Source organism: Corvus moneduloides, chromosome 2 (genome assembly GCF_009650955.1).
Source record: "Corvus moneduloides isolate bCorMon1 chromosome 2, bCorMon1.pri, whole genome shotgun sequence".
Lineage (NCBI taxonomy): Eukaryota > Metazoa > Chordata > Aves > Passeriformes > Corvidae > Corvus > Corvus moneduloides.
The window spans coordinates 112744795-112757212 of record NC_045477.1 but is presented as its reverse complement, the minus strand read 5'-3'; the positions used below and the strand labels follow the sequence as shown (position 1 = coordinate 112757212).

At 39.7% G+C, this 12418-nt stretch overlaps 1 protein-coding gene across 2 annotated transcripts in view; it reads left to right on the top strand.

Moving 5' to 3' along the window:
* The window catches only part of TAB3 (TGF-beta activated kinase 1 (MAP3K7) binding protein 3), a 44549-nt gene extending 39870 nt beyond the window's left edge, over positions 1 to 4679 (top strand). For both annotated transcript variants that reach the window (XR_004238526.1, XM_032100876.1), the window contains exon 7: positions 105 to 4679. Coding sequence is in view for 1 of the 2 variants with exons in the window: in XM_032100876.1 (XP_031956767.1) it covers positions 105 to 253 (149 nt within the window). In the remaining variant the exon portion in view is untranslated. The remainder of the gene's footprint in view (positions 1 to 104) is intronic.
* The last annotated feature ends 7739 nt before the right edge of the window (positions 4680 to 12418 follow it).

The following is a 12418-nucleotide window of genomic DNA, read 5'->3' as shown; positions in this document are numbered from 1 at the left end:
AATTTTAAGACAGACTGTTTAATTAGATGACCTTCCAGTAGTGTGGTCTTGACTATTAACCCTTCTCTTCTGAAATAAAATGTTTTCTTTTGGCTTTTCTTTAGAGCATCAGAACAGCTCCAAACAGACTCCACGGACTCAGCCAAGAGATGAAGACTTTGAAGGGGCCCCATGGAATTGTGGTAGCTGCACCTTCCTAAATCACCCAGCACTAAATCGCTGTGAACAGTGTGAAATGCCACGATACACCTGAAATTCAGGAAGGGGCTGCATTGGGTTGAACACAGGCTTTCAAGCCAACAGCTGTAAGAGAAGGAAACATGGGGAACCTTTCAGTCCATCTGCCCGGCCTTTGCCAGTCAACAATCTTCATATTGCAAGGGGTGGGAGTAATGTGTTAGGATGTTTCTGCTTCTGCTGCACTAGAAAATAAATAAATTAAGGGTTAAATTCCTTCCCATTGCAGTGAGCAAAGCAGAAAACAAAACCTGAAAATGGGAAAGGATTAATTTTGAGAAGAATGTATGCAGGAAAGCAAATAACTACTGGTGTTTATTCCTGTGGTTATAGTTACTGCTTAGTGGCTCTAAAAAAAAACCAACCCACAACTACTGTTTTTTAAAAGAAAATTATAGGACTCTTAGTAATGGTGTGAAGTGTTACACTTAACCAGAAAAACTGAAGAGCCAGAGCTGACTTAACCTGGCCACAGCTAGCTGGAAAACAAAGGCTCCCTGTGCTTCTAGATTGTAAGCTACTGAAAAAGAAGACAGGTAAATGCAATGGTAAATTTTGCAATGTATAAAAAAACAAGGAGAAGGGTATTTGTAATTGCTGCTTTTTTTCAGGGTAATTTATGTCTACAAAAAATTGCTGATTGAAATAGTGACCTGAGGTGACTAAATGAGGAACTGTATGAGTGTTACAGAGAGTGTAATCAGAGGTAATTTTTTACAATCCCGTTTGCCTGTACAGTGCTCACGTGGCTGTGTCAACACTGGTAATAAACCGAGAATGAATTCTACCACGTTGCAGATGAAAATCCTGCTGCATGCTTTCATTGGGCCGTCGTGTTTCCAAGCTCAAAGGATGCTTTTCTACACAACCTTCTGAGCCTGTGCTGTGCAGCAGCATAGTGACATATGCCAAACACAGGCTACTCCAATTCTGCTTGGAAGACTTGGGCTCGGCCATGGTTGTGTTTGAGAAGAGTTTGTTCCCAGTTCCTTAGGCCTTTTCAGCTTCCAATTTGTGAAGAATTCATGATGTTTACAGCACAGAAGGTACTTTGTGCCCCAGATCAAAGTTAGCTGAAAAATAATTACTCAGCTCTTCAGTAAAGGTTTATTTGCACATTATTAATAAACCAGCCTGTACAAAACAGCAGATGCCAGATCCTGAAAAATTACACACTGCATTCTTTCTATTTTGGTCAGGAAATATTTGTCATAGGTTAAAGAACACGAGATGAGTTGAAAAATCCTACTGGTACTTTTCTGCCTATGATACACTGTATTCTAAAGGTGATGTTCAATCTGTCTGAATGCTTCAGGCTGCTGGAATAAAGCACTCGATACTTACGAGATCAAACATGGGTTTGGGCAGCTGAATGATTCTGTGACACAACCGTGTGATTGAGTAGGGTGTTCTGTGTGCTGGTCAGAGGCTGGTACAGTGCATTTGAGTTTTTATGGTATAACTTCATCACAATTCAGAGATGCAACCAAGCACTTCAGCTGAGTTATGGTAATTGACTTTGTAAAGCAAAATTTGCTGTTAACTTTACCATGAGAGTTTTAAACTACTTCATTTTAAGCTGTTCTTAGCTCATGGCAGCCACATCCATATTGTCAATTACCACAGTTCACTTGATGTGTGACAACATGCTAAGCTGTGGTAGAACAATCATATGTCTGAATCCTTATTTAAAATGAAGCAGCATTTGCAAGGGGTGGGTGGAGAAAAGCTCATCTTGACTGTATCGCTCAGTGTGGTGTTTCTCTCCCCGCAGTTTATAAAGACAACAGTAAGAACTGAACTGTTGATCTTAGATGAGGAACCAATATTTTATCTGGCATTTTTCAATATGTTCTTGCACTAACTAAATCTTCAGGATCATTTTAAATAAGCTAAGAGATCTCCAGCAATCACTGTGCACCACTGATGAGCAAAACAAAGTCAAAGGCATCAGAGATAGTTTTCCTTCCTTCCTAATGATTTACACTGCTGTGGGGGGAGCTCATCACATGTGGAAAGGGGTAAAAATGTTACTGTCAATTACTGTCAGCTGAAATGAAAAGATACTAATTTTGTGCATGTCAGTGGACAGTTTGACAGAACTGAGAACTAGAAAACAGATGAGCAGAAGCATTGCTGTTATCAGCTGTATCATGAATGGCTCCAAACAATACCAGTAACTTCATGGCTTTTCTATCCTAATGCCTTTGCCATTGTATTATTTCAATTTTCTGTTCATGTGTACTTCTGGTGAAGTTCTAGAAGCATTTGTTTTTGCTGGAATTACAAAAAGATAGCAACTGAAGTGACGGTCAGCAAATGAGAGTAGGGGTGTCATGCAAAAATACAGTTGTGCCATTTTCAGATAGAATAGATGCTACTTTTGAAGGAGGAGGTGCAAATATGCATTCAGTCCAAAAATGCCCTGAACTGCAATAACTATACATGGAGACTTGCAAATCTTAGTCCCAGCTTCACCAGAGGAAGAGAAGGAAGGCTGCCACCACAGCAAGATACTTTTTGAAAGAATGAGTGAGCGCCGTTAAATTGAAAAATAAGTCCTTTGTACCAATGATTTTCCTCGTTTTTTTCAATTACTCTCATTTGTTGCTTGTACAAACAAACAGAGAAAACCACCACACCCTTCTGTTGTATTCTTTTACATGTAAATGCCCATACTCAAACGTTAACAGTAAAGACTTGACATGGTGCTTGAATATTTCTAGTTTGTTAGAATGTAATTGTATTTTGAATATTGGAAGATCCATTTTCCTTCTGAAAGCAGGTGATGCCATTCAAACCCCAACTGAATTGTAGATTATACCAAAAAGATTGGTTTATGGAATATTTATTGAATGCACATAAAACCCTAATGTCAGCTGGCATACAAAATGCACTGTATTGTATAAAACGTGTGTGTGTGTGTGTGTGTGTGTGTGTGAGAATGGTGGGATGCTGATGCTGTTGTGTTAATGCACTACTTGTGTTTTCTTTTTTCCTTAATGACTGAGCTTTTCCTCAACCATGCTACTAGATTGGTAGTTTGTAACTGACTTGGACATTCAGTTATTCAAAATGATCTCACTGTTCATTGAAATTTTATAAAGCTTATTTTATATTTACTGTGCTCTTAAGATGAATTCCCTTTAATTATAGGATACTACTGTAGTTCTTTAAAAGTTTATTTAGAGTGGAGCTTGTGGAAAATTATTCAGAACATAGTCAACCAAAAGAAATCCTGAACTTTGGATCTACTTTTAATTTGATGTAATTATTAGTCTTGTTTGGGTGAAGAGGAAAGGGGTGGGAAGTCAAGCAAAAGGAAGTACTTTGTAAAATGTAGTCTTAGATCAGATTGAATTGTGTATCTGTGTGTCTGTGGTATGTGTGTGTTTCCCTTGAAAAATGGGAGGTGTGGTGAAAAGGTGTAATAATTCTTAAAAGAGCTGGTCTCAGTACTTTCTGATTATGATATGCTACTGAATCACGTTTTTTTTTTTAAAAAAAACCAACTTTTCTCTCAGTTACTTTATCTCTCCCAGCTATACATCTCTCCCTTCAATTTCTAAATACTTTTTCAATTTCTGAATACTTCTACATTTAATATTGATTGTAAAATCCCTTGAAACGGAAACAGAAATACTTGAGTTGAAATGGGGACAAAATAAAACCAATAAAGAATGTTTTAAAAAAGAATGTGAGAATATTAAATATGTTAAAAACAAGCTTGTCATCAGGATGATAGTTCTTTTTTTAAAATCCAGTGGTGTACCCTAGAATGTGAACATGACTATCCTGATGAGAAGTGGATGGTTGGACATAATTTAACAGCCAATTTGGTACCACAGAATTGATGTGCTCTGTACTTCAGTGACTCCAAATCCCACAAGGAAGGAAGACATGCACAGATATCACATCTCACAGTCAGTACTGTCTCTATGTGCAGCTGCATTTGTTTTCGTTTCAAATTGTCAATCTTACATGAACCCAGACATGGCTGAGTTTTGCCACAATTTCTTCAGTTGGGGCTTTCATTGCTGTTTATGTCCATAAATGCAAATATTTTTCTTGGAATAATCAGAAATCAATGGAGTTAATGCAATATTATAATCCTGGATTTCCAGTACCTTTGAAACCAATTTTAAAAAACTGTGTTCTTGAAACTTATTTATTTATGGTGGCACCAGTGTATCTAATCCATACTTCCTGCTGTGTGAAACCCTGTTAAATTTTTCATTAAAAAAAGAAGACACGATCTTGTTTAATCCTGTATATATGGTGTCTACATTCTAGATTTGTGTATGCTGTGAATGAACTTATTACTAAGAGATGAAATTGTATAAAAGCATTCAGAGGCTATGCATGCATGGTACCTCCAGAAAGTGCATACTCCAAGTTGCAGATTCCTGCAGAAATAAATTAATAAAACTAAGCAAACATCACATCCTGCATTTGTTTTTGTATGTAGTAGGAAACATTTTTAAAAGTACAGACTTTTTTGGCCTTCATAGCCTGATTGTTTCTGGTCTCCCACTTGAACCTGTAGCTATAGCAAGTTTGTTTCAGGGCTTTTGGAGTTTTTGTTTTTGCTGAATATTGAACTGGGGTCCAAATCCTGTTCCCATGGATGTGAATGAGCAGGAATCCCATTTAGACGATGGATATTCAGTGCAGCTTCTGGTGTGGAAACAGGACATAGCATGTTCAGAGTGTGAGGCTGACCTTAGCACTTCTCCCTTACTTTGGAGTGGAAGGTTGGTACTGAAGGAGTTGCTCTATCTTCTGTAGCACCTCTGGGCTGTAGCCTGGATGATGAGCTGGATTCCTGCTCATCAGCAGTGCTGAGTGTCTGCATCACAGAAGTCCCTCTCCTGCTTTAGCCTCTTGGAAAGGCACTGCTCTGGGAGAGGGTGGAGAGTTGGAAGAGCACAAATCCGAGTGCAGGCATTTTCTAGAGCAGTGTTCTCCATCGCCTCGATGGCATCAGCTCCCCACAACTCGAACCTCAGGATCTCCGGAGCTGTTCCCCTGCTGGGCTGTGTTCACACACACTGGAGGTTCTTCAGTGCCTTCCTGCTGACAAACCTGCTGCACTTCAGTCAATACACATAGGTAAGAATTTCATTTTGCATTCCTTTTGCTAAGTTGAGTTTATCACAATTTCAGGAGAGGTTTGTATTTTAATTTTTTTTTTTTCACTTTAGAAATCATTGCAGTTGAAACTGATTAAAAAAAAAAAAAACATACAAAAGTTAAGGTACCTGTAAAGTATACTGTGCTAATGGAAACCATACAGAGCCAAAAGACACCAGTCTAACAATGGGTGGTCACCATTTTTTGTTGTTTCCTTGAAGTCATGAGGAGGTGGATCTGCCTGAATTGCATAAAACTGGTTGATTTATTCCTCAGAATTACTTGGTTTTGGCAGCAGTGAACTATGTCTTAAACCTGTGGCTCTTGGAGAGATGGTTTGTCCTGTGGTCTGGTAAGTATTCCTGGAATTTAGTGCTGCTGCTTCTAGTCAGTTTAGTCCATGCTGTGATAGGTAAGTGCTGTGTATTCCTTACTGCACCATCTCTGGTTGTAAATGCACTTTTTAGAAGGAGGTGGTTGATATCTGATTTTGTCTGAACAGGTGCACTCAAAGTGTTGTGTACTCAATGGGTCACCTGACTTTTTGTGGAAGCCTTGTGAAGTTGTTAAAGAAGGGGCTTTGTTAATTTTTAGCTGGAGAGTCTGTGACTGTGACGTGTTCTAGTTTGATAGTAAAGCCAGGCCAGACTTGTAAAAGCCTCTTTCAGGAGTGCAACTCTGCTTCAGAAAATATTTTGTCTCTCTACAAAACATTAATGTATTGAGTAAAAAAAAAAAACTGCAAAAAACTGTGCAGGTAATTTTCCAGATAGGCAAGACTTACAACCGGGCACGTATTTGCTGCTTTTGCAAGTTCCATTTTGAAGATAAAATTAATTGTCCTTTTCTCTTGAAGTTAACAAAAGCTCTCTTGCCAGGTTTGCTTAAAAATTAAGTCAGTACAGTTCTGTTACTGCTTCGGAAATGAAACCACAATTCCTGGGAATTAAAAGATTTGCAATGCAGGTGCTGCTTTGCTTTTGACTAAAGGCTTCTTATTTTTTTGGAAGTGTTTTAGGAAAAGAAGTTTAGGCATGTGGGGGTTGGTTTTCTTTTTAGGAAAAGTATGGAATACTTCAGGAAAGAACCTGCTAGGTGAGGAAGGTTTTCATAGGTTTGAATGTGATACTCTGATTCCAGACTGGTACAGCCCAATGGTGTATGGTACAATTGGTGCCAAATTCTGGCATCGGTTGCAGTGATGGAATAGTCACAGCTGAAATATTCATCCCAAACTCTCAGTGGCTCTCTGCTGGATTGTTCTAAAGTATCCTAAACCAGTCTTGCACATTCCAGGCTTGGGGGATTATATTTCATTTCACCTGAAATTACTACTATCTGCTTTTGACCTATTCGGTTAAATCTAATGACTTTGCAAAGCAGAAGTTGCTTTTGGCAATACCCTGTGTGCTGGAGAGTGCCTGGTGTGACTGCCCACAGTCTGATCCATATGGAGGAGCTCCCCAGCCCCCAAGGACGGGGAGAGTGACAGTCAAATACATTTTCCAGGTGGATGATGGGAGTAAGCAGGGTCTGAGAAAACTTTGCAGAGAAGGACTTGTGCTTTATGACAGCTTGTGAATCCTTCCCTCCAATTAAGTTTTCATATATCCCTTACTTTGCTTCATGGTGAGAGCTGTGGTGGTGGAGAGCCTTGGGTGACTTTCATCACCGCAGATCCTGAAGCCTTATGGCTTGGTTACTGTTCCAGGTAACTGATTTTACATTTCCCCCCCCAACCCCCATTTGTCTCAAAACTGATTGTTCATAAGCCAAACAGACATCCTTTTATCTTTTTACCTTTTGTTTTTTTTTTTACCAAAAATGCTGTATGACCATGAAGCTGTCCCTGATCATCATCCTTCAACCTCTGAAAATTTCAAAGCTGCAGTGAGTAGGTAACAAGTTGTGTGTAGGTTCACACTCCTCACAACACTGGTACCTCAGGTCAGTGTTGTATCACACAGAAAGAACTAGATAAATATTCATGAATCAATAAAGAAAATCTAAAAAAATACATGTCATTTTGAAACTTACTGCAGGCTTTACTGTTCTTTTCAATGAAACTTAGAAGCAGACTGGCTGTCTTGATCCTGGTGCCCTTTTAAGAAAGTCAAGCCAATGCTGGTAGTAAAAATTGTTACCTCTAGTGAAACAGCGACTTCCAGCAAAATTTACATACCTTGTGTTGTGCACTGAAGTGAGATATTTGAAATAGGTTTTGTTTTTAAAATCTGTAAATTGGACTTAGCTTTTTATTTAATCTATCATGAGATTAGTGATTTGCATGCACAACACTGATCTAGCAGTCCGTGTATCACAATGTTAAAACTGAGGTCCATGATTCAAGAGAGTGATAGCAAAATCCTTTTTATTTTCAACTGCAGCACTACTAAACTTGCCAAACAAGATACCATGTGTCCTTTAAATGTTCTGTCATGTCTTCCCAGTTACTCGCCTTTCACTACTAATGTAAGATGAAATATATCCTGCTTTGGCCAATGAGGTTCCCCGTGTGTTTGATGGCTCCTTAACTGATGGATAGCAAAATTTTTCCGAATTAACAGCAGTTCTTGGTGTGAATGTTCACCTGGTAAGCATCAACTTCTCTCCAGCAGCACTTCTGTAAATGGAGTAGATTCTTAGAAGTGCAAAAATCCAAATAGATGAACTACGAACATTTAAAGTCAACCCTGGAGTGTTGAACAGCTGTGTGCAGGCAGGATATGTCATGAAAAACAGCCATTATTGAAACATTCTGAGGTGCTGCTCAATCTGGAATGGCAGCCAATGCAATTTATATCCCAGTACAAGAGCCTTCATTCATGTAGAACTTCAAGTTCTCTCTGAATTTAATACTGGAAGAAAAATGAGTTAACTGTATCAATGTGCTTTCTTGCTTGCTCTTTCCTAGGTTGCTAGTTAATGCCTAATTTTGGATTTTTCCCTTTCAGTGAGGCTGAGGTACAAAGCCCTAGTGTTTCTGATTTGTTATGATGTCTATTTTTTTTTTAACAAATTCTTAGTAGGAATTCAATTCTCTCTCATGAGAGGTTGACTGTTTCAAATCCAGCTGTATTCTCGATGTGTGGGGCTGAGAAACCGTGGTCACTCTGCTTTTTTGTCTTTGTGATCTGCTCCTACCTGTGCAGAAGGATCTGGTGTGAGGATCATACCCATGGCAGCACAGTAATGGCAGGCTGTTATGCTAAATATGGCTACGCTATTTAAGTATTCTGGTTGAGACTCGAATCATCTCTGCACCAAGGAGGGAAGTACAGATGTTTTCGTGAGCTATAGAAACCACCAAGTGTGTGGAATTCCCACATGGTGATGCTTGGCTTTAAAAATGAAAGCGAGTTTATTACAGCAGTAAATGCTGAGTGTGTAAATGTTTCCCAGTAGTTTTCAAAGCTGTTCTTTAAAACTGGATGTGAAAGATAACCCCTTTGCTCTTTTTCCAGCTTCCAAATTCTACTGACATCAAATTTGCTCTAGAAAAAAACTGTTTTGAAAGAAATTCTCTGCCCTGACAAATGAGGGACCTCTTCCATATCCAGACGAATAACTTACTGTCTCCCAGATATTAATTTTGTCTTGTCTGGGTTTTTCTAACTTCTGCAGATGTTCAGATTGTTATAATGCTCTTTTTCAGCTGTCACATTTTTCCACCTGCCTTTGCCCAGTTGCAGGCAAAGGCCTTTCCAGGCTCCTGCAGGCCACTACCCTGTGACAGACACGTGTGTGATCTAGATTAAGCGTCTAGTGACAGAATTTGTGAAGAACTACGGCCAGTTGCTATTTTTATTTACAATATTCAGTGTTCAGGTGTGAGAAGAGTAAGGTGATAGTGAGGAACATCAAGAGAAAGATGTGCTTTTACCTTGGTGTAGTTACTTACATTAAATACTGTGTTCAAAACATTGGTATTAACTTTTGCTGGTAGTGGTTATCTTTCCAGGTGGGTCTCATGAAAGCGGAGTAGAGGGACACAATCAGTTCCCTGGAGCTGCTGGCCACTCCTCTTTGATACAGCCCAGGACACCATTTGTTTTCCGGGGTACAAGTGCCCATGGCCAGCTCACTCCCAGCCTCTCATCCACCAGCACCCCCAAGTTGCCTGCAGTGCTACTCTCCCTGAGCTCTTCTCCCAGTCTGTGCTGGTGTCTGGAATTTCCCAGCCCAGGTGCAGCAGGTTCTGAAGGTCTTTAAAACCAATCAGCACTTCTACCTGTGCCCAAACACTTTATCCTATATCCTAAAAAGCCAGAATGGCCTGGAAAAATTGGTAAAGAGTGGTGTGAGTGCCAAGAGAAACCTGATGAGAAATTGATCATTGCGATGTCTGTGTAACAGCCTAAAAGTCAGGTAGAAGAGGGTACAGCAACTGCACTTCTTAACTTCTTGTGCAGTTCTAACTGCAGAGAAACCAACATTTTGTCTTCTGGGAATTGACTTCTGGTGTTTACAGTGCCTATAGTGTGTGTGTGTTCTCAGCAAATGAGACTGCAGTGGGCATTAACCTGAGCCACGCCCGGCCAATGCTAAGGCTGTTACCAGTAGTTGCTTGTAACACCAAGGCTGTCACTCAGCCAAAGCTTTCCATTCCAAATCCTGGCAAGACCACACATTACAAGGGCAAATTTCTGGAATATGACATAGTGCATCTTGATCATGTCATTGCAGGGGAAAAAATTTAGAATCAGAGACAGGCATTGGATCTGTAGGTATGGGGCTCTCAGGGCGATGTCTTGTCTTTTTAGGGGCTTAGTGGTCAGTTTTACTGAGCTTCATGAAGAGCCACGTGCCACAGCCCCTGTGCTGAGCAAACTTGCTGATATCGTCAGTCCTTTGCTGGATGTAGTAGAATTACCAAGTACAAACATGGTCAGCATCCTTCTCTGGAGGTCAGTGCTGTGCTGCTGTGTCACTTGTTAAAGCTGAGATAAGCCATAAGCCAAAGGAATGCCTGGAAGGCTTTTATTTCCCTCTCTCCCAACCAGACTCATCAAACAGTTCCATTAATCCCAGATGGGATAATGAAATAGTTGCTTTCCTAACAAAACAAGGGAAGGAAGCTATTTTTGAGCAGTTAAGCAGCTAACCTTCAAGCGGACAGCATTGACGCCAACGCATTCCCACAATATCCTCTGCCAGCAGCAGAGTGTTGCTGCTTCCCCACTGGAAGGGGTGAACCACAGGAACAAACATTGCACTGGCCCAGTGTCACACACCAGGGGCTGAACCCAAACCTGTCACACCCCGGTGTGACCCCAGCCATGGCATCGGGCCAGAAAACACCATCACTGCTTTCCGGATCAGTCCCATACAGCAAAATCAATACTATACAATCTTCATCTCAGAACAAGCTATTGGACAGCTGCTGAAGGAAATGATTGTGAACAAGTCATGGTTCATGGTGTTAAAAACACCTGCATCAACTTCTAGGTGCTATTAGAAAAATCTACTTTCATGAAAGCCAATATAATGTGAATCAACTACTTTATAGAATTACAAAATCATAGAATATCCTGAGTTGGAAGGGGCCCACAACGGTCATCACAGTCCAACTCCTTATGATTTACATGTGTTAACTAATTTTTAAAAAGATTCAATACAGGTAATAGGTAATACAAGCCTTGAAAATTAAGGAAAAGACTCTTTGCTACATCAAAATTAGAAACAAACAGAAATAGCCATTAATGTACTGAGGTAAAAGAAAACATAACCCCCTCTGTGGACAGATAAAATATGCCCAGCTGATCCTTACCAGTTTTCATGAAATTAAACTAGGTAAATGGAAAGTCTTAATACATAGAGAAGAGCAAAGTAAAAGATGTTTGCCTTCAGTCCATTCAAATTCAGTTATCCCCACAGTGGAAATGCATCAGCTCAGCCACAAACAGCTGTGGGGCTGCTGGGACTGAGCCTGTGTAGAGCAGCCCCACCTGAACTATTACTTTATTAGTGCATGAGTTTATGCTCACAAGAAATCATGTCTTCAGTATCAAGCCTGCAAAGGCATTTTTCACACTGAAAGAGAGCCTCCTGCACAAAATTGATTTCATTAAAGTTCTTAGTGTAAGGTACAAGGAGAAGGTTTCAAAACCAAGCTACAAAGGGAAATAAAAAATCTGCCTGCCTCCAAAACTTCAGCAAGAATCCAGTTGGTCACAGGTATGGCCTCTGTGTTACTGCCCCAAATTAGAGCCTCGGGGTAAATGAAACAGCTATCTCACAATCTCACAGGTTTTAATAGTATTTTGTTTCATATTATCTGAAGATATCTGACTTTAGGATATTCATATAATTCTGCCTGAAACAACTTAGATCCACATAACGCGAGCAAAACGTTTACTGAGAGTTGTCTAGCGCTGATTTGGATGTGTGACAACTCTTAACATGCTTTACAGCAATATTTATGAGAATGCAGTAAGCACAGTGTCCAGCAGTCAGTGTTCCATGTGCATTCCTGGAATATCTGAGCTGTAGCACTTACAGAGATTACACCACACAGTAAAAAGATATTACCCTGGAACACGCAGGTCTATTTATTTATAGAAGCTAATTTTATCTAACAGGAAAATATGGAATAAATCAGATCTAACATTAATGCAAGTTCTGATTTTCAGCACTAAAGCACCTTTGAAATCATGGAAATTCAGGGAAGAGTGTTAATGGAAAAAGTCTCATTGGTTCATGTGCTCAGTTCTCTTTTCAGTAAGAAAAAGAGGTTTTTGTCCAGGTCTTCTACAGATTTCAGTGCTTCCTTTTCAATCTATTTGTTACTTGTTTTGACAGCTTGGACTGTGCACATTAAGAAAGGCAGCAAAATTTGGTGCCAAAACACAGAGGTTACTTTATCTTGTAAACATAATGACAAGACATTTAGAGCAAGGCTGAATATTATCAAAGTAAACAGCAAATACCTACAAGTCCATTTATTCTCTCTTTCGTCCTGACAGGAATAATTACTGTTCAAAGCTCTCTACCTGAAGACCTATAATCTTCAGAAAAAATCAACAGAAATAATCACATCTTTCAAAAC